At 61.3% G+C, this 27,157-nt stretch overlaps 1 protein-coding gene and 1 long non-coding RNA gene across 8 annotated transcripts in view; both read right to left on the bottom strand.

Moving 5' to 3' along the window:
- Positions 1-18,292, bottom strand: part of NFIC (nuclear factor I C) — a 45,431-nt gene extending 27,139 nt beyond the window's left edge. For 4 of the 7 annotated variants that reach the window (XM_031507092.3, XM_085562646.1, XM_021528230.4 and 1 more), the window contains exons 1-2: positions 17,786-18,292; positions 15,514-15,773 (exon numbers count right to left, since the gene is read on the bottom strand). In XM_031507092.3, coding sequence (XP_031362952.1) covers positions 15,514-15,543 — 30 coding nt within the window. In that variant the 5' untranslated portion in view covers positions 15,544-15,773; positions 17,786-18,292. The remainder of the gene's footprint in view (positions 1-15,513; positions 15,774-17,785) is intronic. The other 3 variants (XM_021528229.4, XM_085562647.1, XM_085562649.1) reach the window with 1 other exon arrangement.
- LOC146765071 (uncharacterized) lies at positions 3,753-15,507 on the bottom strand. The gene is made up of 2 exons (XR_014950302.1): positions 15,140-15,507; positions 3,753-9,416 (listed from the first exon to the last, which is right to left on the bottom strand). It is a non-coding gene; the product is annotated as an uncharacterized LOC146765071 (long non-coding RNA).
- Positions 18,293-27,157: the final 8,865 nt, after the last annotated feature.

Here is a 27,157-nt window from a genome sequence, read left to right as displayed (position 1 = left end):
ACCACTGTGCTGGCGTCAGGCGCTGCCAGACCACAACACCCCAGTGTCGGGTCCCCCATGCCTGCAGCATGCTGGGTGCTCTCTCTCAAGCTGTGGGTGCCTTGGACCTCTCCACTCCCTCTGGACCAGTGAGAAACTCCCCCAGTTTGCCCCAGTTGCAGCTAGCCCGGCAGCTGGCGCCTGGCCCGGCACACAAGACGTGCTCTGACTGCCTTTTTCCATTTGGTGAGCGCTGCTGGATGAGTCCAGCCCCAAAAAGAAAACAAGGAAAATGCATCCCCATCCCTGGCCCCTCCTTCCCGCATCCCATTTTTTTTTCCAATTTGGAAAATCACTGCTTCCTGGCTGGGGGCCCACAACCCCACCATGGGATGGAAAGGTGTTGAGAGCCTTCCTGGTGAGGAGCAGCACAGCTTGGAAAGCAGCAGGCAGAGGGTTGAACATCCCTGTGTCTAGCCAGGGCAGCACCAAGCTGGTCCCCAAGGACAGGATTTGGCCCTTGGGGTCCCTCATGACTGTGGGGAGGAGAAGGAGGAGGATGAAGGAGTCCAGCTGGATTCCTGCTGCAGGGTGTCAGGGCTGAGAGGGGTTGGCTGGTGACAACTGACACCGCCATGCCACAGGGTCATGCCTGGGGAGGGTGCCAAGGGCAAGTGCTGCTCTGAGGTGAGGAGGTGGCCACGGGCAGGAGCTGGGAAAGGACAGAGCTGTGGCTGGGGGATGGGGTGAGCGCTCCAGATCCGGCCCCACTCGTCGCGGAGCAGCGATGCCATTCCCTGGCAAAGCAGCTGTGTCCCAGAGTAACCCTGCCTGGAGGGAACAATGTCCCCTGAAACAGTTTCCCAGCAAGGATCAGCCCCATACAGACCCTGCTAACTCCCACTTGTTCCCAAGATCAGCACAGATCCCATTAACCCTAAATCTACTCCCTCAGCACAAACCCTGACAACAGCAAGTGTGAGTCCCTGGGTGTCCCCTGAACCAGTGACCCCTACACGGACCCTGCTGTGACCTGGCACAGACATCCCAGTGCAGACCCCACTGTCCCTGAACCCAGCACAGACACCAGGAACTGCCAGCCCCAACCCCTGGCACAGCCCCACTAACCCCCCAAAAGTCCCTGAACACACAGATCCTTCCTCATGGGACAGACCCTGCCACCTCTGGGGGCCACCAGCCCCTCTCTGGACAAAAAGCTGTGGCCCCACAGGTGTCCCTCCCATGCCCAACAAGGGACAGGGGACTGTGCCCTCACTGTCCCCATTGTACCTATAGGGACCCAAATCTGCAGGCAAACCCATCCCAACCCTGGGGAGCCGTCCCTGCCCAGGGGGCTCATCCTGCCAGAGGAATCGCTCTTTGCGTGGAGGACCCGATTCTGCCTGGGGAACCTGTCCCCACCGGCTGCTCCCGGGACCGCCACAGGGTCTGGTTCCCTCTTCCCTCCCCAGCAGCAGCCGCTAATTCAGTGCAGCTGGGCAAGGGCTGGGCATGTGTCTTAAATCAGGGAAGAAGGTCAAAGAAAAGTAAGACAGGAGCCGAAAAAAGCAGCAGTGAGTTCCAAAAACAATACTTGGCCGGGGCGGTGGGCGGCTGATCTTCCTTGGTGGCCGGTTATTCAGACGAGCCCGACAAATTGCTGCCATCCCCTGGCCCCGCCACCCTCCGCAGGCAGCCGGCGGCAGGGCTGGCCGCAGGGCCGGGGGGACACCGCGCATTGTCCCCATCCCCGCTCTCCCGCCTGGGGACTGCCACCCCAGGCACCACTGCAGGGAAGCGTGGCAGGAACCAGGTTATCCGGGTTGGGTTGGGTGAGGCAGCACCCTCGGGTGCTGCTCGGCGCTCTCCTCGGCACGGCAGCAGCAAACCCCAGGCTCTGCCCTCCGCCGCCACGGTGCCGAGAATTCGCAGTTCTCACTTGGACCCACAACCGAGCCCCTCCAGAAACGCGCTGCGTGCAGAAGCCCCTGCAGCCCTCGGTGACCCCGAAGCCATCGCAGCCCCCACGAGCTGCCGGGGATTAGGGCAGGCCGGGAGCTGCGCCCGAAGCCGATGAGCCGCTCGCCAACTTTCCCTCCCGCCCGGCTTAACCCGCGCCGCGATGCCGCGGTTAAGCCGCTTTAGCGGGGCAGGCGAGGGCGGCTGGGGGGCACCAGGACAAGCACACGGCAAGGGCTGTGGGCGGCTGAGGGGACACGCTAAAGGACGCGGGGACCGTCCCCTGCCGCGCAGGCACTGAGCCCCGCGGCCAGGCACGCCGTCCCGGCGGGCACCGGCCGGCTTCGCACCGGATCCATTCGGGAGGGCAGAGGCAGGGATGTGTCTGTCTGTCCGTCCCCGTCCCACGTTCCCAGCCCAGCAGCCCGAGTGCCGGCAAAAGACTGGTTAAGTGTTTCTCCTGCTGTTTTTCCTTTGCGGGGCTGGGAAGCAGAGACGTGCTGCAATACCCCAGACGAGGCTGCTCCCGGGGCATTTCCGGATGGGAATCTGGCAGCAGAGCTTGCGCTTGGGCCTCATCCAACCCAGGCTTGTAAAGCCCTGCAACCCAGGCAGGAGCACGCCTGTGCCTGGTGCTGCCGGCCCCACTCCGGGCCCCCCTGCACCCCCTTTCCAGGGGCTGCTGCTGGAGCGCTGGTTTTCCATGCCATGTGCTGTGATGGGAAACTGAGGCACGGGTCAAGTCTGGCTCTGTCTAGCGACGGAGTGGGAAGAGGAAGGAAGGACACTCTGTGTGGAGCTGGGCATGCATGGAGGATTAACTCCTGTGCAGCTCAGAGTTTGGCAGTGCCGGGGATTGGGAAGGGGCACAGCTGAGGCGCTGCCTCTTCTGGGGCTCTGCACTCCGGGGACAGAGGGATGCTCCGTGCCACGCAGGGACACAGCACCTGGCACGGGCACCGCGGCATGGGCTGGCCACCCTCCGAGCATCCTCTGCTCCAGCGCCTTGTCCAAACAGGTCGCACTCAGCGAAACAGCCTGAATTTTCCTATGAAAAAAAACCCGTTTCCTCAGGAAATTCCCGAGCAGTTTTCACGGGGGAGGCGCTGGGGTGAGGGGCGGAGGAGGAGGAGGAGCGGGACGGGAGGGGTCAGACACCTCGGCAGTCGGTTTTGCTCCCCAGCAGCACGGCCTCGGCTGCGGGGAGGAGCGGGATGCCATCCCCACCGCGGGCAGGGCGCGATGCGGGACAGCCTCGCTGCGTGGCAGCCCTGCAGGGACCACACAGGGTTTACTCCTTGACAGGATGCTCAGCCGCCCCTCCAGCAGCCGCACACCTCCGAAGCGCTGCCGGCTCGCACAGCCGCCGCTCCTGCCAGGTCCCGCTCCCCGCGGCCCTGCGAGCCCGGGCAGGGGCTGGCAAGTCGGGCACCGGGCTCCGTGCCCCCATGAGAAGCCTTGGCATGGTGGCAGGGGGGGATGCGACTACAGAGGTTCCAATAACCCTGAAAATCCCAGTACCTTAAAAGGGCACAGCGGGAACTTGCTTTCTCCTCATCAGAGCCCGCAGATGCCCTTAGCACGGACCGGAGCCTCCGGTAGCCGCTTATAACTGTTCGCCGAAGCGGCTCTGGGTAATGAGTTAACCTGGTAATGAGACCTGTTGCCGAGACAGATGCAAATGATTGGGAAGTGCTCATTAGAGGGGATGGAAGGAGGCACTTAGGCCCTGAAAGGCACCCAGCCCTTCCCGGGGCCGCCCTGCACCCTATTAGAGCCCATTTTGCAATAATTGCTCCAGAGGAGGAAATCTATTTGGATTCATCATAAAGTATTTATTAACAAGAGCTTATTCATAATTTTTGCTGCTCGCCGGTGTGGCGCGGCCGGGCGTCCCAGCCTGCTCTGCATCGGAACGCGTTTCCCCGGCCCGGAAAAGAGAGCGGCAGCGCTGCGCTGGGGCGGGGCAGCGAGGGGGCACGGGGGCAGCTGAGGCTCCCGGGGCAGGTACGAGCTGTGCAGGCCCTGCTGTGCACACAGCTGCCCGTGGGGCAGAACACTCTGTTACAGCCGTGTTCCCCCCTAGCTCCTGGCTGACCCAGCCCCTCACTTGCAAAACCCCTCCTGCAGCCCACACTGGGGCACGGAGCCTGGGTGCCCAGGGCACCTGGCTGGCAACACTGGCACAGGTGGAGGTGCAGCCTCCTCACAGTTTCTCTCTCCAGATCCTGCCATTCTTTTCCCCCCAGAGCCAAGAGCATCCCCCAGCCAGCACCCACACGTGGCCGGGGACTGTGGGTGGGCTGGGGTGTTCCCATTTTGGGTTCTGGTGGAAGGGTCAGCACATATGGGGCAGAGAGGGGCTCCCCCCCTCATTTGCTGCCGTGATGCTCAGCCCCGCTCAGGATCAGCCCCGGAGGGGATGGGTGGGCTCGTACAGCCCCCGGTGCTCACCACGCACCCGGGACCACGGTGACCGTGCACCCCTCGCTGAGCCGCCCTGGGGTCCCCACACCTGCCCAAAACTGCCCCGCCTGGTCCTCTGAGCCCCCCCGGAGCAGGCAGGTGCCCGCCGCCCCCGGGGCCGGGCCGGTGCCCACCTGCCCGTGCTACGTGCCGGGGCGGGAGCGGTGCCGGCGCTCGCCCTCGCAGGTGCTGCGGCTGCGAGCGGGGGCGCGGGGAGCGCGCCGAGGCCGCGGGTCACAGGAGGCCGCGGCGGCAGGGAACCTGCCAGTTGCTTTGGAAAACATCAGGAAGAAAAGCAGCTCTCTTGGCAGCCCCGGGCTCCGGTGCCAGCGCTGCCTGGGCCCCCGCCAGCCAGCGCAGCCCGCCCCGCAGACGGCAGCTGGGGGTGGCCCAGGTGGGATGGAGCCGGAGGGGGCTCTCCGGCAGCAGGGTACGTGCCCCGACACCGTGCCCAGCACCGCCTCTGGTCTGCCTGAGTGCACCCCCAGCCCAGCAACAACTGGCACTACCGGTCCCCGGGTTTCCTAAATGCACCCCAAACGGGGGAGCAGCGTGCCCAGCATGCAGGGAGGGGTACGGATGCCCCAGGGATGTACATGGTAGCAACACGGCTAGCACTGGGTGGTGGAGGAGCCAGGAGGTTCTGCTGAGGGAGACTGGATTGTGTGAGAGCCCAAAGCCACTCACTGCCTTCCTGGAGACTCACTTTGACTTTCCAGGTGCCTCAGTTTCCTCAGGGGCCGTCTCTGTGCGTCCCCTTTGGGGTTTGGGAGCCGACGGCGCAGCCACTTTCCCAGGGTGACCCCAGCTGCCCCCAGGGTGAGGCGCTGCCTTTCCAAAAATACGGAAACTGAGGCATGTCACCTGCCAGGCCAGCCCACAGGAGAGGCAGGATGCGATGGTGACTGCTGAGACCTGGAGAGGTCTGGAAGCAGCACTAGGGGACCCAGCCCATGGCCAAGGAGATGCCACCTCGTCCTGGGAAGCATCGCGTGGCCAGCAGCACCAGAGCCACGTGGCTTCCCAGCCAAACCCCCCCCTGGGCTCCAAGGAAGGGAAATGTTTTATGGAACTGGAAAAAAAAAAGGCTTTGCCAGTGGGTCCTGGCGTTGCTGGTTCCTCCGCCCTGCCCTGCGTCAGCGCAGGGCCCTGGGGTGGCCTGTCCCCACCATCCCTGCTCCTGGCACACGCAGGAGCTGCAGTGCCCGAGACCCAGCGCTTTGCCCATCCCAGATCCCAGGGTCTTAGCCTGGGAGCTGCCAGGATGTGACCTGGGGATAGAATTTGGTCCCAGGAGCACAGAGGGCAACTGAGGCAGGAGATGTGTTGGGGCTGGCAGCACCCTGTTTGCTCTGGGGAGGGGGCACCTCCAGAAAGGGTCCCTCCAGCCCCCCGCAGCGGGCCCAGGGCCCTGAGCCTGGCTTTAGCCCCTGACGCAGGAGGTTTTAGTTCCCTCCCAACGTATTTTTAGCCCTGCCTGCTTTGTCCTGGCCTTCCCGAGGGGGATTAATCGCGCACCACTAAAGGTGTGGGGGTGCAGAGAGGTGTCCCCAGCTCCCTCCTGGGGGTGCCTGTGGGGGGGATTGGCACAGGGGGCATCTCTGCACCCCATGATGGGCAGCGCTGTGATGGGTTTCCGGGGCTCACTCCGCTGCAAATCCAGCCCTTGGAGCAGGTCAGTGGTTAAAAATAGCCCCGGCCTTTTGCTGCGGAATCGGCGACCTCGCAGGAGGATCAGCCACCCCGGGGCCCAGGAGGTGAAGAGTTCATGGCCTCCTCACAGCCCCAGTGCCATGGATGTGCCAAAGGCTCAGCCCCTCCTCCAGCACCTCATCGGCTCCCTGGGTGCTCGGGACAGCCTGCCAGGACCCTCCACAGAGAGACGGAGAAACTGAGGCACGGGTGGCGCCTGGAGATCAAAGGGGCTGGGCGTGTCCCCAGAGGGTCAGCTCTGATCCTGGCCAGACCCTGCAAGCCGAGCGCTGAAGGATGGGACTAGTTTAACGGGGTGGAAGGGGAACGTTCATCCGCTTTCGGCAGCTCAGCAGAGCCTTCCTGGGCAAATTCAAAGGCTGAGCCCGGCTGGGTCCTATTTCGGGAGGGTTTTGGACGCCTCCCAAGCGACAGAAGTGGGTGGGGGCTGACCTGCACAAAGGCACTCTGTTCGGGCCCCGGGCTCGGCGCTGCCGGCGCGGAGGCCGGTGGCTGTGGCCGGTCCCCTCGTGTCCCACGAGATGGGTCAGCAGCCCGGCCTGGGCAGGGGCCGAGTGCCCTCCTCCCGTGCCGGGCACTGCTCCCCACCTGGATGTAAACTGAGGCCCGGGGCGGGACTGCCCTTGCCTCCCGGTGCTGCTGTAACCGCTAAGTGACACTGCCATACCGCGGAGACGGCCGTGCCAACCTGCCTCGTGACGTGGGCTCCAACAGCCACCCGCCCTGGGCTACTTGCCCAGGCTGGCCCCGAGCCACCCTCTAGGGGAGTCCAAGGTCCCGCCGTGGGGTCGGCGCTTTGAGAGCCAATACCCCTGTCACAACTCCACGACAGAACAGGAAAAAACCCTCAACAGGCCGGATCCCACCAGCTCGATGCCACCACGGGGCACACTGGGGTACCAGCACCACTGGCCCTGGGACTGGGAGCCCTCCTGCATCACCTCACCGCCCCCCCGCTGGCCACCTCAGGGCCTGGGGTGCTCCAGAGAGCTCACGGGGCCGCGGTGCCACGAGCAACCCAAGCTCATCTGCACGCTGCCAGCACAGCTGTGAGCACCCATGGGCACGGGCAACAGAGACCCGGGATGGGGTCTGGGGTCCTCACCAAGGTCATGCTGGGCAAGCTCCTGTCCCTGTCCCCACGTGGGACACAGCAGTCACGGCTCGGCCCCGGCTGCTGCTGGTGACTCCTCTCTCCAACCAATTCCCCACCGCAAGGCGAGGAAGCTGGTGAGCGCGGCCCGGTTCCCTCCGGCGGTACCTCAGGATGCGATGCAGTCATCGTTAATGCATCTGGACTCATTTATGGGGATGAGAAAATGTTTCCAGGTTTCCCACAAAGTCCCATTAAGATCCCAGTCCCACTCTATTTTTAGTGCCCTCATCAACAACGCCTTTCCCAGCCACCCCGGCGCTCCAGAGCCCCATGGGGCTGGCGGGGGCACCCTGGGCACACACCTGCCTGGCTCTGTGGGGAGCTGAGCTGCACCCAGACTGGGCAGCTGGAGGGGGCAAACCCTATCCCTGCACCCCTGACCCAGCAGCTTTGCACCCAGGGGTGTACCCTGGGGGTGGGGGTGCCCCAGCCTGGCATTTGCTTGGGAGCAGAGAAAAAAAGAAACACGGTGGGAAGCAACAGAAAAAGCCACCCCAGGTCACTGCATCAGCGGAGGCTGCAGGACCGCACTCACCACGGAGGATGGAGAGTGGCTGGGTCTGAGCATCGCTGCAGGTGTAGGGTCACACCCTGCAGCACCAGATTGTCACCTGGCGACGGCCACTGGCTGTCCCAGCCAACCGCTCATCTGCAACCCCCAGCGCCCTGGCACGTCTCCTCCCGGGTGCCCACAGGGCTCTCGGTGCAGCTGGCAAGGGCGCGAGGATCCTGCCCTCGGCGCTGCGCCCTCCCGGCCTATCTATAGCCATGACCTCAGCGAGAACCAGGGCAGGACCCGGCCGCGCATCGTCCCTTCTTGGCAGGGCCACCGCCTCAGCCCCCACCCGGCACAGAACTGCCGCCAAGCCGAGGCTTTTATCCCGTACGTTCGCTAATCCGGCGGGATTCGATGTCAGGGGCTGCCCACGGGAGGCTCACAAAGGCCGTTTCCAGGGGTGCTCAGCCAAGCGATGGAGAACGCCAGCCGGGAAGGGCAGGCGGCGGTGCTGGGTGTCACCGCGTTAGGTGACAGGCTCTGACCCCGGGGCCTGGACGGGAGGGAATGTGCGTAACCCGGCTGCGAAGAGGTCGAGCAGGGGACGTCCTTGCGTAGGCAGGGGTGACATGAGGACATCCCGCAGCTGCGCCCCGCAGGCGTCGGGGTCACAGCCTCCCGCAGAGCCGGGGGTCGCGGGGAGGACCTGCTCCCTCTGCGCCGGCTGCCCCGGGGGAAGCGGGAAAGGGGTGGCCCAGAGGAGGGGAATTTCCCCAGCTTTTTTTCTCCAACAAACTCCTTGGCTTGTGCAATTAGAGAAATTTGTTTAACAAACTCCCGGGGGAGCGGAGCGGGAAGGTGGGGTGGCGCACGGCCAGGGCGCTGCTCACACAGGCCCGCTCCCTCCCCGCCTGCGCCTTTGATCAGCAGCGCGCTGCGCAGGGGACGGGAGCCGCTCCCTGCGGCCGGGGCCACGATGTGCCACGGAAGTGCCCCGGACCCTGCGGACACCCTGCCCGTGGCAACCCTTTGCCACGTGTCCCCGCAGCTGCTGCTCCGCAGCCCCCTCCGCTCGTCACCCCCATTCCCATCTCCCTCGTGCTCGCCAGGGTGGCACGACCCTGGCACCCTGCCGCGCTCAGCCTCCAGCCCCGCGGCCGCAGGTGCGCACACGTGCGTGCCCCGCCGTGCCCGCGCCCCGCGCAGGCTCCGGGCGCGCTCCCGCCCGCTCGCTCCCGCTCTCTTTCTCATGCGATGCCATTTCCATCAAAAACTCTTTACTCGGCACTTTTCCCCTCATTGGTATTCACGCCGCGCGCTCGCTGTCCTGGCGCACAGGTTACTAAAGGAGATTTTGCGGCGCAGCGTGGCGGGGGTCACATTTCAGCCTGCGCCGTCTCGCTTTCCCAAATCGCTGGGCAGCAGCCAGGGACGGCGGGAGGGGGTGCAGGATTCGGCACATCGCAGCTCCGCCAGGCAACCGTGGGACCGAGAGGCCTCGTCGGCTGTGGCAGCGGGGCGAGGCGGGCTGGCGGCGGCGGCTCTGCAGCACACGGTGATGGGTGGCTCCCTGGGGACAGCCGGCAGGTCACCGGCGCTCGCCGTCCTCCCGGCAGCCCCACATGCCTGTGGGAGCTGCGGGAGCACCTGGAAAAGGGGGTCTGAGCAGAGAGAGAGGCACACACTTGGCGTTGCCCCCACCCACCAGCACCCAGATGAGCCCTGAGTGACACCCACTGTGGGACTGTACCCCCAGAATGATATGCTGGGGTGTGGAGGGGGCAGTGGTGCCTCTCTTTTTCAGGGCTGGTTTGGGGAAAGGGGAAATGTCTGTGTGGAAAATCAACATTTCTCTCTCATGGGCTTTTTTTTTTTTTCCTTTGAAAGCAAAAAATATTTCTTGGTTTTTCATGATCAGAAACATGTTGGGGGTTTTTTTGGACAACAGCCGGTCAAATACCATTTTCCCGTGAAGGGAATGCAGGGGCCCTTTGCAAGGAGAGCGAAAGCCTTCTTAAAAACAAAATAAAACCCCAGTTTAAAAAAAAAATCCACCCGGCTATGGACTTGAATAAGCTCCCAGGGAAGAGGGGTCAGCAGGAGGGCTGGATCCCGGTGTTCCCGTGCCAGGCAGTGCTGCTGGAGTGGTGCTGGTGGTGGGAAAGGCAACGTCCACGGCCGGCAGCCCAAAGCCCAGACCTGGGGATTTCACCCAAAACGCTGCCCAGCCCTGGCTGCTGGCCGGGGAAGGAGGATTAATGCGCTTTCAGAGCAGTGGTGAGTTAACTGAGAAATCAATCCTTGGCAGTGGCTGGCCCCAGGTCCCCCAGCGCGTGAGCGCTGCCGCACCTGAGCCACGGGATCCTTTCCCAGCTCCTCTCCAGGACTTGGGAAGCTCCGGGTCTTGGCGGCGGGCGCAGGGCGTTGGGTCCCGGCCAAGCTGGCACAGAGCGCCCGGCCGCGGGGGATGCCTGCCCAGGGCCGACGTGACGGATGGCGAGCTCAGCCGCCCGCCCGGGCGCGAGCCAGGCCCCGGGATGCCCGGGGGTACCCTGTGCATCCCCTCCCTGCAGCTGGCACGTCTCAGGGGTCTGCACACCCCGCCTCGAGGGTGAGAGCTCAGGGTGTCTGGCTGCCAGGGCAGGGGGGGAGGCTGAGCTCAGGCTTTTGCCTGCACCAATTTGTTGCATCCAATAGTATCTTGGTACCAAAAATACATGAGGATTTGGCACTGGGCACTGCTGGCCCACCATTAAGCTTTGCCCCACTCAGACTCAGCCCTACCAGCAGCCCTCAGCTGTGTGGACGTCACCAGTGATGCCACATGATTCTGGCAGGGCTTGGCACCCACTGATGCCCCGGCTGCTCCCGTCACCTTCGCCACCCTGCCTCGACCTGCCCGGCACACCCCAAGGTGCTGTGGGAGAAATTCTCTCCCCATGGGTCCCTAAGGAGCCATCCCAGGGCCCTGCCTGCGCTTCCCAGCTTGGGTGCAAGGACTGATGGGGACAGCAGCCCCCCCAGCCCCCTCCCATGGGCAGCCAGGCCCCTCGGAGGTGCTCTGTGCTGGCAGCACCATCCCTGCGCTGAGGAGCCACAAGCACGGCCGGGGGTGGCAGGCAGTGTGCCAGCTTCACAGGGAGGGACTGTACCTCCCCGACAACTCTCCTTCTTCCCCTCCAGTCAGGGACTCTGGGGATGCTCCCCACCGTCACCATCCCCAGCCTGCCATCAAGGGCTTGGCTTGTGGCGGGAGCAGGTGCAGGCACAACGGCAGTGATGAGGGGAAAACAGGCACCCCTTGGGCTGCAGGGATGTGTCCAGGGGCCAGGCTCAGGGATGGCTGGCACAGGCACCATCGGGCAAGGAAGGTGGGTGAGCAGACAGGGCAAGCTGTCCCTGTCTCTGGGGCCATTCCCAGAGAGCTCTGCCTGGCTGGGACCTGCCTGCACCACCTCCAAAGGTGGGACCCTCCCTTTCCCTGTGAGTACCAAGCCCCTATTCAGGCCCTCCTTGCCTTTCTCAGCCGGGGTTGGGACGGATGCCTCGGGGCCACTGTGGCAGTTCTCCCCCAGGCCCTTGAGCTCCCCATTCCAGGGCTGCCCAGAGCTCCTCAGGGAGCCGCCTTCCTCGCTCTTTGCTGTGCCCTGATAAGGTCTGCCTGGGCCAGCCCTTGCCATGGTTCCTCTGCCCGGCGAGCCTTGCCACGCCAGCACTGCCTTGGCCACACCGTCCATGACACAGCTCCCCCTGCAAGGGATCAGAACAGGATCAGGCTCCAGCTCCTAACATCCATCCCCAGCCCTGCCAGGCTCAGGGGAATAGAAAAGGGAGCTAATCCCAATTGCTCCAAGAGCTCCGGGCAGGGCTCTGGGCTCTGGCAGCTGGGCTTTGTTCAGCAGTCTGCAAAGGCGTGCGCACACCCGCGGCGCTGGGCACACGGGGGGATCACTCCCTGCCCCGCTACGAGAGAGCCGTGGGCATGACGGGCCTGAACCATGGTCAGGGAGGGAACCGTGGGCAGAGCGAAGCTGCCCAGGGAAGGGAGAAATCGGCAGGTACCTGGAAAAAGGGCAGCTGATTTACTGCACCAGGCCCCAGACAAGTTCAAGGTGATGAGGGGGAGAGCGGCACAGCATGAGCGCCGGCCAGCAGCCCCTCATGCAGCTGGCTTTACCCCGTCCCTCCCTGCACGCCCGTTCCAGCCCTCCGATCCAGCATCAGAAACCTCCCTGAAAACAGGATCTGTTTTTCCCGGGCGAGGATTTAAGATGGGATCAAGCAGGAGCAGCGGGGCAGGGCTCGCCAGGGCAGGCGGGCACGGCGGACGCCGCGGGGAAAGCGAGGATCTCCTGAAGGTTGCGTTTAAAGAACAGCCTCATTGTTTTTCCCAAACAATACTCAGCAGATGGGAGAATTGAAAGTGTGTTGCAACCTTCCCTCTCTTCCCCCGCCATGCCCGGCTTGCTGCTCCCATCCTTTGGCAGCCGATCTGAGCTCCCGGCTGGAAACCAGTTCTCCGGAGCTACTGGTGGAGGAGGCGAGCACCGGTGCTGAAAAGAAGCTTTTGGGAAGGGGGCTTGCCAAAGGATGCCCCATGGGATGTGCCCAGCAGGCAGCTCCCCGCTCCAGCCACATGCCTGCAGCAGTGGTGGCAGCCCAGTGATGTGTGGAGCCCGGCCGGGGAGAGGTGGGATCCCCTCGGATGCCTGGAGATGTGGCTGTGACCGTGCCACGTGGCTGCAATGCTTCTGGCAGCCCAGCTCCACCCCCCAGGCCCCGAGTTGTGCCCGTTTGCTGGCACCAAGGTTTGTGCCAGGCCAGCTTAGCCAGGTGCTCCCCGACGCCCCTCGGATCCCGAGCCGCTGACTGCGGCACACACGGGGGTCCGTGCCTGGCCACTGGCTCTTTGTCGGGCAGTGTGGGTGCATCGCCTTTGCCACCCAAAATCAGCTCTGCACCCCTGGGCATGGAGCCTGGCAGAGGGAAGAGGGTCTCTGACCAGCCCCTGGTGGGATGCCCAGTTTCCAACATTGCAGTGGCCTTGGAGGATGGCGCCAATCTCACTTCATTCCCATCCTGCAGGAACCAGGGTGGGGGGCTGGGCTGTGTTGGGGGCACTGCCAGGTACCAGGCGTGAGCCAGAGGTGTAGGAGCATCACCAGTCATAAAATTTACAATATTCCCCCACAAGAAGTATCCCAAATATCCCCCCACTGTGGATCCAGGAGCCAAGGATAACTGTTACCCTTTGGAAATCCCTTTGGCTTCTGGGCAGCAGCTCCCAGGGGACACACGTGCAGGTCCCTGGCAGGTGCTCAGCTCCAGGGTTATTTTGGAGCCTGGGCAGCCGGACACCCCCGGGCCCCCGCCCCGCTTCCCCGTGGGCAGGGTGAGGCCTCGTGCGTGGCGGCGGTTCCGGCGCTGCTTCCCTGCTAATCTCGGCAGCTCCCTCTTGACTTCCCGGCCTGGCCCCGAGGGGGAACAGAGGTGAGCTGCGGAAGCGGGAGGAAGTCCCCAAGCAGGGACACAGAGCCGGGCAGGGCACAGAGCCACCCTCCAGCCTGGCGGGACACACGGCCAGGAGCGTGTCCCGGGCCATTAGCCCTGTGCCAGGGCTGTTTCGGTGCCGCCGGGCTCTCCAGCTCGGGCCCGCTCCGGCTGGGGAGGGCGGCCGCCCGCCTGCGGGGTGCCGCGGGGCCGCGCCGGCTCCGGGGGCTGCTGGCGGGGCGATGCGCAAAGGCCAAGGCAGGGCGGCTCCCGCGCACGTTCCAATGTATCCACATCACCATCCGCAGCTCCCGAGCCCGGGCGAGCCTGCCCGCCGCGCGGGTGCGATGGGAACGGCAGCGGCAACGGGAGCGGCTGGGCCGGAGCTGGGGACCATGGCTGCTCCCATCCGAGCCGGGCTGGGCCGGAGCTGAGCCCGTGTCGGGGTGACGGGGAGGACACCGGAGCCTTCCCGTGCCTGGGCAGCGGCGCAGAGGATCCGCGGAGGAAAAGCCAGCTCCCTTCTGTCGGCCAGGAGGAGTGCAGGGAACAGCCCGGGTCTGTGAGGAGAAGGGCTCCTGGCAGCCCCGACCCCGCCAGCGACCGCACGGCTTCCCACATCACACCAGCGCTGTGAGCTGGCAACAACAGGCGCTGCCAACCCAGCACCAGCTGGAGATTGGGAGGGTTGGGACGTGGTGGGACCCCTGAGAGAGATGAAGTCAGGGTGGGAAAGGCCGGATGGCAAGGAAAGGGAAAAACAGAAAGAAAAAAAGGGAGGGAAAAATGGAGAAAAAAGCAAGCAAGAAAGCGAGCAATAAAGAAACAGAGCAAGGAAAAAATTAAAAAGAAAAATTAGAAGGGGAAAAAAAAGTACAAATAAAAAAAAACAGAAAGAGAAAAAGAAAGAAAAAGAGTTAAAAAAAAAAAAAAGAAAAAGGAAGAAAGAGAAGTAAATAAGCCAGATTGAGGTGTGACCCTTGCCAAGTCAACCACACAACAGGGAGCACCACCTCAGGGTCATCTGAGCAGCCCTGGCGCTGCCCACCCTGCCCGTGTCCCCAGCAGCCTCACGCTGCGGCCGGGGGGAGCCGGGGCCGGCCCCGCGGACCCCGCGGCCCCGGGGCAGAGCCGGCCCCGGCCCGCAGCTCCGTGCCCGGGGGGGGCTGGCAGGGCGGGGGTCCTGCAGCAGCCCCCCGCCCCGAGCAGAGCCCGTGGGGCAGCACGAGGCCGGGCCCGGAGCGGGCAGCGCCTGCCAGCAGGGAGCAGGTTCCGAGGCAGAGAAAGCTGCCTGCTCAATAATTAAATAAATATCAGCGATCGATAAGCACAATGCACAGGCAGAGCCGCAGTGGTCGTGCTGCGGGCAGGGGGGGTCCCGAATCTCCCCTGCGGCCGTCCCGGCTCTGGGGGGGCTTGCAGGGCCGCCCCGCTCGCCGCCGCCCTGCCGCGTGCCACCGGCCCACGGCGGCGTGGCCTGCGGTGACACCAGTGTCCCCAGCACGGCGTGGGGCTGTCCCTCGACACCCTGGCGGGGGCTGGCATCGCCCCTCGCCCGGCGCGCTGAGGGGGTGCCCCCACATCCTGCCGCGCACGGCCCCCCTGCCCGCCAGCGCGGCGTGGCACGGCGGGGAGCGCATTGTCCCGAGGCTGGGGGGCTCTGAGCAAAGTGCCCGTGCCCCCCAACCCCTTGCACCCCACCGTGTGCAGCCCGGCTGGGGGGAGGGAAGGAAAAAGTTTCACGCTACGCAAGAGCAGCACGGCCGAGCCCGAGCCTGCAGCGCCGACCCCCCCCAGGCTCCCCGAGCCCCCCGAGGACCCCCCGCGCCCCACGGTGTCCCCCTCACCCCCAGAGCCGGCGGCTTCCCCGCACCACCCACCTCTGCACGCAGCGAACAAAAAATAAAACCCAAACCACAACGCAATCTTCCAACCCCCCCACGCCCCAAGTGAAAGTGAAGGCTGAAAAAACCCAAAAAGCACCAGAAACACCATAAAAAAACCCTGCAAAAGGCGAGGGAGGGGGACAGGAGGGGAACGCGGCTCCTCTGAGCAGCCCTGCACGGCCCCAACCCGCCTTTATCTGTTACGATTATTTTTAGGGAGGGAGGTGTTGCATTTTCTTGGGTTTTCTTTTTTTTTTTTTCTTTTTTTTTTTCTTTTTTTTTTTTTTTTTTGGAATTGCAACTGCTGAAGTCTGTTGCGGCGAAAGGAGCAAAATGAGGGGAGGGGGACGCGGGGGGGTCCCGGTTACCTGGGTCAGGCAGAGAGGAGACGAATACATCCCGAGCCGTGCTGGGAAAGTGCCTAATTGCAGGGCTGAGACTCGAGGCGTAAAAGTTACTGAGTCATTTCGGAGGCTGGAGCAGTCCGGGCGTTTTTTCTCTCTCTCTCCTCCGGAGCGGCTCTGCGGGGCCCGGGGGGGGGCAGCCGGGCACGGGGGGGCGGCCCCGCGGGAGGGGGGGCCGAGGAGGAAATAAAAAGATTCCAACTTCCACCCCACCGCCAAAAAGACTAAAAAAAAAAAAAAAAAAAAAAAAAGAAACCAAACCAAAACAGACCAACCCTTAAAAAAATTAAAAATAAAAAGCAAAATTTCCCCCCCCCGCTTGGAAAATAAAGCGCTTTTTTGTTGTTGTTGTTTGTTTGGGGCTTTGGGGGGGGCGGTTTAAAGAGGCAGAAGGGTCATCCTCGCCCCGGGGGGGGTCGGGGGTCCGCACCCAGCCTGCAGGCACGGGTGGCGGGGAAGTTAGAAGGGAAGCGGCTCCATCCGAGACCCAGGCAGCGGAGAGAGAGAGGAAAGAAAGAATGAGAAAATGAAAAAAAAAAAAAAAAAGACAAAAAAAAAAAAAAAAAAAAGCGAGGAATGAAGTGACGTTATGAAAAAAGCCCATCCCAAAATATTACATCCCATTTAAAGATGTAGGAACCCCCTTTGGCTCGCAGGGCCGAGGCGCTGCGGGGCAGGGGGGGCGGGGGAGGGACGGGGCCCCCGCGGACGGCGAATCCCCCCTCGGCCCGGCGCGGCCAGCGCGGAGCGCCCGGCTTTGCTTCTTTTGGGGGCTTTATTTTTTATTTTTTTCTTTTCTTTTTTTTTTTAACTAAACGGAGCCAATCCGGCGATGGGAGAGAAAAAAACCCTGCAGATTCATGTGCAACTTCTGAGCAGCGGCCCCGGCGCGGGGGGGTGGTGGTGTCGTTACTGCCCGCACCCAGCCCCGGTGCGGGGGGGCCGCCCCGCCGGCCCCGCGCTGCCCCCGCCGCATCCCGCTCATCCCGCGGAGACGCTGATCCCCCCCCCCGCGTTATTTAACCACCGGCAGCATCACGGTGCCACGGGGGAAGAAAGCGCCACTGGCAGCCCCGCGCTCCCCCCGCGCCCCGGGGAGCCCCGCAACCCCCCCGCACAAAGAGCGGGAGGTGGAAAAAGCGGAGCCCGCACCCGGCAAACTCCAAACCGCAAGTTCTCGCTCCGCAAGCCCCCGGCCCCGGCCGATCGCGGCCGCTAATGACGCTAATTAGAGAGCGCGCGGGGAGCGCCACGGGCGCAACACAAAGGGGATCCCCGGGCACCTCCCGGCCGGGGGGGCCGCGCCCCGCGCCCCTCCCGCACCGGGGGTCGCCGGTCCCTTCAGAGACCTGACCCGCGGCGCGGCCGCTCCCGGCGCGGGGCCGCGGCTTCAGCGCTGCTTCTTTCCCCCACAAAAATAAGAAAACCGCTTTTTTTGGCCTTTTTTTTTTTTTTTTTTCTTCCCTCTGCGGGGACGAGCCCCCGCATTGCCTCTTCCCGCACAACTAATTTCCACTCTTAACTTCTGCCGACCCCCGCGGCCGATCCCCGCCCGCGGTTGGGGTTCACCCCGCACACTCCCCGCAGGGACATCCCCGTCCCCGCGGGATGCGGCGGCTCCGCGCAAACTTGGCCAGGCGGGCCCGGTCCCCGCATCCTCCCGGGGCGGCTCGGGCCGCGCCGCCGCGCTGCCCCCGTGGCCTGGCAGGAGGAGAAAGCGGCCGAAACCCCGCACAGCGGGGCCGGGGGCAATGTTTTTATCCCCACATCGAGCACGGTGATTCCCTTCTCCCACCCCAGCACGGGCAGGGCGGCCCCGCGCAGCGCGGACTTGAGCGCGACCCTCCCGGGCGTCACTTCCAAGTTCAAGTCGGTGCGGCTGGCGGCCTCTCCGCCCCTTTTTTAGCGGCCATTTTCAGCTCCATCCAGTCCTCCGCTGGCTGCGGAGGCTCCCCCCGCGCCGCGCCGCGACCTCCCCGCCGGGCGGCTCCCGCCGCCGCCTCCGCCCCCCGGTATCGCGGGGCGGGTGGGCAGGGGAGGAGAGACGGCGGCAGCTCCCCCCGCCCGCCCCCGCCGCCCCGCTCCCCCCCGCCCCGACACCGTATTAAACTCGGCCCGCCGCCCCCTCCCCGGCAGCAACTTTTGCTCGTGGGGGCACCCGCAAACACACGCACACGGGGGGGTGAAGGGGAGAGGGGGGAAGTAGAAGAGAAAACGAAAGTGTCATGGGACCTACCATCGCCAAGTGCAATTAACGGGCTCCAAGTTGCTGCGAAGCGCAAAGCAAAGAGGATGGATGGGCTGGTTTGGGATTTTGGTCTAAAACGTGTGTTTTCCACCGCGCCGAAGGAGGAGGAAAAAACCGCTGCCCCGCGAAAGAATTAAAAAAATTAAAACCCCAATAATAATAATAATAATAACAATGATGGTAATTGTAGCAAAAGTCCTCCGAGGCCAGCGGCACAGCCCAGTGTCCCCCGCGGGCGGTCACCCTCGCTCCGGCTCCGTCGCGCTGCCGGGGGCCATGCTCCGGGCGGGGGGCCGGGCTGCGGGCGGGGGGCGCGGGGCGGCGGTGACGGGAGCGCGGAGCCCGCGCCCGGCCGGCCTTGTGCGCTGCGGGGGTGGCGGGGCTGGGGGGTGGCGGGGGGTTGCGATGGGTATTTTTGGGAGGTAAGCAAAAAGAAAAATATTTTTTTCTAAAAATTAAAAAAAAAAAAAATTAAAAAAAAAATTAAAAATAAATCCCGGGAGCGGGGCGGGCGGGCGGCGCCTACGGCAGAGCAAGGCGGGCATCCCCCCCGCGCCCCCCCGGCGCAGCCCCACTCCGGCCGGGCACGGCTCCTCCTCGCAGCCCGCAGCGCCCCGGCCCCATCGCCGCCGCCCCCGCCTCCTCCTCCTCCTCTGCCTCCTCCCCTCGCCCGGGGCACCGGCGGCGTTGCGGCGGGGACGCTCCCGGTGCGGGGGCGGGGAGGGAGGAGGAGGGAGAGAAGGAGGAGGAGGAGGAGGAGGAGGAGGAAGGCTCCGGCCCCGCTCGGCCGGCAGCGCGACGGCGGCCCCCGGATGGTGCGGGTAGGTGGCGGGGGCTGCGGCGCGGCCCCCCCGGGGCCGGTGGCTGCGGGGCCGCCCCTCCGGCCCTGCCCGGCGCGGGGGAGGCGGGGGGCGCGGCCCCGGTGCGGAGCTACCGCAGCGCGGGGAGGAGCCGCGGGCAGCGCCGGGCCCACCGCCCGCCCCCGCCCCGGGCATCCCCCGGGCACCCCCGAACCCGCTCGGCCCAGCTCCCGGCCCGGGCATCCCCCGGGCACCCCCGAACCCGCTCGGCCCAGCTCCCGGCCCGGGCATCCCCCGGGCACGGCCGCGGGGCTCTCCCTCGCCCTCACCCCACCCCGCACACGGACACCCCCCGTCCCACGGATCCCCGCCACCCCGCCCCGGGTGCAGACACCTGCCCTGGCCGCCCTGCCGGCCACCCCCCTGTCCCCGGCGGCACACAGCCCCTGGCAGTGTCCTCCAGCCCCTCGAGCATCCTCCGTCCCCCAGGGCTCCCCACCCATCCTGTCCCCCCGCGCTCCCGCGTTGCTCCCTCGCCCCTTCCCCAGGAGCAGCCCCGCTTTCCCCGGCTCGAAGCCCCGGGCTGCGCTGCCCCCTCCCCAGTCCCACTCAAAGTTGGCAGCGACCCGGGCGCTGGGTTTGGTGCCGCTGTGGGGAAGGGCTTGTGGGGGGGAGAGCGATTCCCTCCTTTCTATCGACCCCTTTTGTGTCTGGACCTGGATTTTTAACCCTTGTTATCGAGTAATCCTTTAATCTCTTAATCCTTTCAAATAACCATATTTTTCTATAGGAAGGCAACAAAAATTAGATATTTTTTTCAGTTTGCTGAGGGCCGAAGCGTGCATCGTGTGCCTGGATTTTTCGGCACGCTCTGTAGTCCTGAACAAACAGGAACATAATCTCCGTCTGCCTTGAGCTCAAATGGTTTCAGTGTGATAAATAATATGCTAAATAATTTATTGTATATTTTAAAAATAAAATTAAAGCAAACTACTCAGTCATTTCACTAGTTTTTATTCCATACATTTTCTCCTCTTTTTTTTATATGTATTTTTTTTAGGGGAGTACTCTGAGCCTGATAATTTTTACAAGGGCTCAGCTCAAATTTAGCAGGGATTTTGGATACACGGGAGGTTTATTTTATCCATCCCCCATATCCCCATTGCCTGTTAAACCCACCACATGCATACCAAGATACTGGACATTAATTTGTACATTCACAGGGTATTGTATTATATTATATATATATATATATAATATATATGTATATATTTACTGAGTTATTTGTCAAACACAAGTACGGCCATCGGCCTTATGGAAATGAGATCTAATTTTATTCCAGCTGTCTATAAAAAAAAAAAAAAATTCTTTAAATTTAAAACCTCTAGAACCTTTTCCACGTTGTTTTCTGGGGTTTTTTTTTAATCACCATCTGCTCCCCCCCAAAAAAGCCACTTCCCTGTTTTAAAGCTGAAAAAAAAAAAAAAAAAAAGGCTGAAATGAGCAGTTCCCTCGCCTCGTCCCAGCTCCAGAAGCCTCGAGGAATGTAAACTCGGCGGTAACTCCACTCGCAGAGCACAGTTTGCATTTTCTGCCCGGCTCTGAGCGCGATACGGCGCAAAAATAAACCCTGGGAAGAATTTGCCAATTTTTAACCGCTTCCAAGGCCGCCGTGGTGCCCGCTGGCAGCTCCCTCTCCCCTGCCAGCTTTTTATTTTTCTCCAGCGATTCCTCGTCTCCCCTGGCCGGGTGCGTTTTGGGGGGGACGTGGATATTTGGGTTCAGATTTGGGTTCAGGCCGTGGGAGTTTGCGGGGCCGTGCCAGGCTGGCAGTGCCAGGGCGGGCGAAGAGGGAAAATGGGAGAGAAAGGCAGGGCTGGGATTTTATTTTCCCTTCTGCGAGGCCCTGGGGTGCAGGCTGATGGGAAGGGGTTATTTATTTCTTCATGATAAAGAAGTTATTATTTATAATAAATAATTGTTTATATTTATTTATTATAAATAAATAACTGCCGTGGTTATTTATTTTTGTAATGCTGTTAAAATATTTCCTGGGTGATTCAAAGCTGGGGCTGAAGGGCTGCTGGCATTTGGTTTTGAGACGTCCCCGTGGGCTTCCAGTGGCCCAGGGGCACACCTTGTGTCACCCCAAATTCATCCTGCAGTCTGTCCCCCAAAAATGATCCCATTTCTCCTCTGTCGGGGGGAACTCATCCTGCAGGAACCGTAGCAGCCCTGGCCGAGGGTGGAAATAATTTCAGTGCAGAGAGTGGCACCTGTCCCTGGCACTGGCAGGGCTGAAGGCAGAGCAAAGGGCACCCCAAATCCTGACCCCTGATCCAGGGGTCACTCGGGCCCGGGGGTGCTGCAGGATTTGGGGTGCCGTGGGCTGTGCTGCCCATGGGCCCAGAGCTGCCACCAGACCCTGTGGCCACCATCCCCATTCCCCCTGCTCCCTGCACCCCTCAGCCTGAACCCCAATTCCTGGTGGAACCCCTAGGCAGAAAAACACTAAAAATACAAAAATCCTAATTTTTTTTTTGTGTTTCCAAGCTGCCTGTAAACAGTGTTTTGAGGATGGGGGTGGAATCCAAACCAAATTTAATTTTCCCATGCAGGCCATCCCTGCTGCCTCAAATAAAACAAAAAGAGTGGGGTGGATTTGGGGCGCAGTTCTGTTCCTCCAAGTGGTTTTTCGAAAGGATTGAAGGCTGGAGGTGGAAGCTGAGTTACCCCGATTTCAGGGAGTGGCTGGATCAGGCCCTTTGTTCATTCCATGGGTTTTTATCCCAGCCTGTTTGTGAGCTCACGACCCCCCGTCTATAAAACCAGTGCTTGGAACAAGTGGAAATTTGTGGGGCCCCCCCTCAAAGCTGGATTTTATTTCTAAAGGGCATTTCATGGTTGATTTGTGCTGCTAAGACACCTCGGTGCCAACTTTTGGGCTCAGCCAAAGGGATGCAGATACCCATGGAGCAGCACAGGGCTGGATGCACCCCCATCGCCACAGAAAAACATCCCCAGCCTCATTAACCCTTTTCTGAGACTCATTTTTAGCATTTTTACAGGGTTTTTTCCAAGGTCCCATTCGGCTGGGCGCAGCAGCACAGCCGAGCCACGTCCCCCTCTGGAAAGAGGGAGAGAAAGGGAAATAATCTATGTTGGGATAGTTTTGTTGCTGCCTTTCTTTGCTTTTAAAATAACTTTTAAGGAGAATATTCTGGTTTTGACCAGAATTTATTTACTTTATTCCTGCATATGGCTCTTGGCCTGAGTCCCAAACAGGCAGAGGTCTGGCCTGGCTCGATTCAAAGCCAAAACGTGCAATGAAAAGAGATTTTTTTTTTCCCTTTTCTCTTTCTTTCTAAAGCAGGTTTTTAACTAGTGAAATTGTTGCTGACAAGGAGGGGATTTCAGTTTAAAAATTGCTAGCAGATTTCAGGGAATTATTCTGCAGGAATTTCAAGGGGTTTTAGGATTTTTGCTGTGGCTTTTTATTGTTTTTTTGGCTGCAAGTTAGATGTAAAAAAAAATAATAATATGAATCCCTATTTTTTCCCCCCACTCTGCATTTTTTTCCATTGGCTCAAACATCACCTTTTCCCCCTGGATTTGTTGGAACCAGCCCTCAAAGAACTTGTGCAGCCCTTTGCCTGCTCTCACACAGTGTGGCACAGGGAACTGTGAGCTCACCGGAGCAAAGCTTCCCCAAAATGACCCTAAAACTCAGTTTTACATCAAAAAGGGGCTTTGGGGGGGTTGCCAAATAGCTTCAAACACCACCATGGACCCGTGGTGCTGCTGCCCTCCCTGTGCTGGGGCTTGGACCACGAATTTTGCAGCCACATGTGGATGGAGGCACCAGGAATTCTTGTAAACACCAAAATTTCACTTGTTAAAAAAATAAATTCCCAACAACAACCAAACCCCAAATGCAAAATACAACCAGGAAATGTTTCCTCACTTTTTTTTTTTTTAACTTTTTTTTTTTTTTTTTTTTTGTCCACAAAAAGACATAAATCAAATCTGGCCACTCTCCCAGGGCTGGTTTGCCGTGTTGGTGTTGGGGAATTTGGGGGAATTTCTGGAGTGGGAGGAATGGGGAGGAATATGGCCCTGACTCTTTGTTTGGAGTGAGTGAATCCCAGTTTGGTTTTTGTCTCCTCCCTGCAGACACAGCTGGCAGAGGGGGTCCTGCCATTGTCCCCATGTCACAGTCACGCTGCCGTGGCAGCCCTCGGCCCTGCAGCTCAGTTTGGGGAGCAGGAGCACCCCAGTGCCACGACCTTGGTGACATCCTCAGCACGGGGACGTGCCTCTGCACCACCACACCGAGCCCAGCAGCTCCCAGTGCCGGGCGGGCTCCCCAAAACGTTTGTGTGCCAAGGGGAGCAGCACCCAGGGGTGAGGGGAGGACAAAAATCCCCCCAAATACGGCTCTGCTGGAGGAGAGGGCAGGGGGGCAGGGAAGCTTGGGGAGCTGAAAGTGAAAGTGGAGGGCAGTGGGTGCGGCGAGCACGGCGAGTGTTTTGGGGACCCGGCTGGCACCCTGTCCCCCGGGGGATTCAGTCCCCAGGAGCTGGGCCTGGCGAGGACAAAAGCAGCTGCTGCTGGTGTTTTGGAGCCCCAACAAAGAGGTGGGAAGGAATCCTGGGGGAATTTTAATCAGTTGCCAAAGCAAACAGAAGCGCGGGGAGGTAACGAGGTACCTGCTCCCGCTCCGGATCCAGCACCTCCGGCTCAGCCCCCGCCCAGCCCCTTCCCACGGTGTGTGCCCGGGGCGATGCCAGGGCAAACACCCGGCAGCAGCGATGGAAAACCACCACGGCCCCTTGCACCAGTCCCACACCGGGGCCAGGTGTGGGGCTCACACTCCCAGCACAGCCCTGGAGCCCAGAGCTGGCCTCGGACCCTCCAGCGGCCCTTAGATGAGGCCTTTGCTGTGGTAGGAAATGGCTTCTCGGAGGATTTCGTTTGCCAGAGGAGAAAACTGGGCTGGAATTTGCAAGAAGAAAGTTTGAGGGGAACGGCAAAGAATTATTATATTAGTTTTCCAGAAGGAGCTTCCAGTTGTGCCGGCACACAGCGACGTGTCCTGGAGCGACACAAACAGGGGGAATACCCGAAAGTGATATTAGGTGAAGGGTCTCTTTCTCAGGAAAAGTTTGGCAACTCGCAGACTCTGTTGCCAGCCTCTGTCTGCAGCTAAACCAATTACTGCAGACAAATTGGCATGGACATTCGCCTCACTGAGCTCTCGGCCGCACAAAGGGCTCGCCTTCCCTCCTCACCATCCCTCCTCGCCTTCCCTCCTCGCCATCCCTCCTCACCATCCCTCCTCACCTTCCCTCCTCGCCTTCCCTCCTCACCATCCCTCCTTGCCTTCCCTCCTTGTTTCCCTCCTTGCTTTCCCTCATTTTCCCTCCCTTTCCCCCTTCCCTGACACGATTTTACGAGAGAGGAAAATTACTCGGATGCTGAGCGTACTGTAAGTAATAAGGGCTTTGAAAATAGGCTCCTAATTAAAAATGATACCACTGCTCGTTTGTTTTTAAGCACATATTAAACTTTTTTCCCTTTCCTGCTGCATTCAAATGTTGGGGTTGCTGGCTTGAGTCTTTTTTTGTGAAAACTGGCTTTCCATGCCGTGATTCTGGTTTGATTTGATTCCCCCCTTCTGCCCCCCCCGGGGTCTGCTTCGAATTAACGAAAGCCAAATCCAAGAAGCTGGAAAGGGATATTATAGAATTTTCCATGTCCTTATTATTTTTTTTATTAGCGGGACCAGGCAGCTCAGCAGAGCAGAGTTTGTGATTGGGGGGGCTGCGTGAGGCACTGGTGGGGGGACAGCAGCCCCCACCTGCAGCTCGAGGACCTCAGGCTTGGGGGGCACACGGCCCAGGTGTGCAGCAGAGGGCACTGAGCGGCACCAGGGGATGGGATGTTCTGTCTGAACACGGGGTTTGCAGGGTCACCCCCTGCAGCACCCCAGGCTGGTGGCAGGGGACCCCCAGGCTGGTGGCAGGGGACCCCCAGAGCTGGCGTGACAACCCGCACCGTGGTGTCCTGGCATGCGCCAGCCTGGGCGCACGGAGCAGGCACCGAGGGATGCTGCGAGGTGCCAGGGGCTCCTGGGGGATGTGGTGGCACTCGGGGACGTGGGTGCTGCTGGCTGTGAAAGTGCCCCAAGGCCGGGCATTGCCCCCGGGCAGGTGCCCAGTGGGCGGTGAGCACTGTGAGACCCCGCGGGGTCAGTGCCAGGGCCAGGCACCCTCTGCAGGGTGGGGGGCCTTGCATAGCCCTGGGAAGAGGGCACAGGGGCTGTTTCCTGGTCCTGGCCCAGCCTTGGCTCACAAACCCCAAATGATCTCCGGGCCAGGGGCTGGGGGCATTAAGGAGCAGCGTTGGGGCAAACCCCTCACCTTGCCCACCGCGCCGCGTGCCAGGGCGAGGGAATTCGGTGGGGTCGGGTTTGTTCCCCGCCTGTTTCGCACCCAGAGCAGGGCCTGGAGAGTTAACACCAGCCACGCCAGCTCCTGGCCGCCGGCACATGCTCTGCCCGGCCCTGAACCGCCGCCAGCTCCCGCTCCGGCAACAACAGCCCCCATTGTGTGCCAGGCGCCCTGCGCCAGCACCCAGCTGCCGCCCGGGCCCAGGGTGCAGCGCAGGGCCACAAGTGGACTTTGTATCCCCGCTTTGGGCTGCTGGCTGGTGCTTTGCTGCTTGCTTTTTTTTTTTTTTTAAATAGGAAGCGAGGAAAACAGGGCGTTCGGCTCCCGGCGTTTCGCCCAGCCGCTCTGCAGCGAGCTGGGAGGAAAATATTTTTTTAAAGACAATTGCTTGGCTCTTTTTGCCTTTTATTTTTTTTTTTTTTTGGCCTTTATTTTTCCTTTTTTTGGCCTTTCATTTTGCTTTTTTCCCTTTAATTTTCCTTTTTTTGCCTTTTTTCCCCTTCTTTTTTTTTTTCACCTTTCCCCCCTGTTATTCCTCCAGCTTTTTTGCCTTTTTTTTTTTTTATTTTATTTTTTTTTTTTATTTTCAGCTTTTTTCCTGGTTTCTTGGGTTCCTCCCTAGGGTGGCCCCGGGTGCATCGCCTCCGAGGGGCTGTGTTTACCCAAGTGGCACCATGTTTGTCACCAGGGCTGGCTTGCTCCGGTGTCTAAATATGTGGTGCAGGCACGTGATAGTGGGAGCAAACATCCTCTGCTGGCTGCCAGCGTCGGGGCTGCTCCTTCTCCTCCAGGACTGGGGCTGGAGCCTCCCAGCTGCTGCACCCAAGCGCTGCCTTGGGGCTCGGCCCAGCCCTTCAGCTGTTTTGGGGTGAAGAAGGGATCTGTGCTCCGCAGCCCAGGCTGCCTCGCGGGGCCCAAGGCAGCATCTCTCCCTGCTGTCCCCTTCCCGAGGAGCTGCAGAAGAAGCTCCTCGTCCCTCTGTGTTCCAAGAGGGGAAACTGAGGCACAGCGCCTCACTTGCAGGGGCAAATCAGACCCGTGGGCGAGGATTTTCCTGCTGGAGTTTGAATCTTTTAAAATCAACATTTTGGGGCCTTTTGGGGTGCAGGCTGTTGTCATGGCAGAGATGGGGGTCTCGCACACGGCTCCTGCTCCCGTGGCACGTAGGACATGGGTGAACTCTGTGCAGGGGCATCCCTGGCCGAGCAGGGGGGTGGAGGGGAAGGTGCCCAGCCCAGGTGTGCAGCACAGAGCCAGCAGGACCCACGGCTCTCACAGAAATGCCCGTGCTGGCACTCCCCACCTGCCCGGCCATGCTGGCAGCGCTCCCAGAGCGGGGAGGAGGGGAAGGCAGTGCCACGGGCCAGGAAGCCGAGCCAAATCTCAGCCCAGTGATAATGTTGAACATTGATTTCTGTATTCCCCTTCCTCCGGCCTGGCAGGACTGTGGGATGTGTGGAGCCAACAGCTCCTGCAGCCGGAGCCTCCATCGTGGGCATCCTGCGTCCGTGTGTGCCCTGCATCCCAGCCAGCTCTGAGGCCAGACCTGCCAGGGCGAGCTTCAAGGCAGAAAGAGCCTCCAAAAAAAGGGTATTTTGGAGGCATGGAGGCACTGTTTCTGAATCCAGGGGGGTTTTGGGTGCGAGCAGGCCCTTCTGGGTGCTCTGCTGTGTCCAGCATGTGCCAAACTGAGTCCTGAATCCCAGCCCTGCCGTGGGCTCTGAATATCCCTGACACCCCACACACCCCAACACCCCCTGAATCCCCCATGCTGCACCTGTGTCTGACACTGAGATGGGAGCAGGGCTGAGGGGAGTGCAGTGCAATCCCTGGGCTGCAAGGTGTCTCAGAAATGTGGGTTTCAGGTCACATTCCCAAACCCCTGCAGCCCGAACCTCCTGCACAGAGCATGGGTGTCTCCAGCTTGGTGCATCCTGGACCTGCCAAGGTGTAACCCCGCTCCTGCCCCATCCTTCCACCAGCCGTGGAGGGGCCACGGCAGCACTGGCACCCCACAGCAGCCCCGCAGCACCATAAACCCAGCTCCAGCCTTGGAACTGGGAAGTCTGTCTCGAAACCAGTCCGACTAGAATAACTGGGAAGGCAAC

Source organism: Lonchura striata, chromosome 28, assembly GCF_050655825.1.
Source record: "Lonchura striata isolate lonStrDom1 chromosome 28, ASM5065582v1, whole genome shotgun sequence".
Lineage (NCBI taxonomy): Eukaryota > Metazoa > Chordata > Aves > Passeriformes > Estrildidae > Lonchura > Lonchura striata.
Note: the sequence above shows the minus strand (reverse complement) of the source record. Positions and strands in the feature narration are given on the sequence as shown.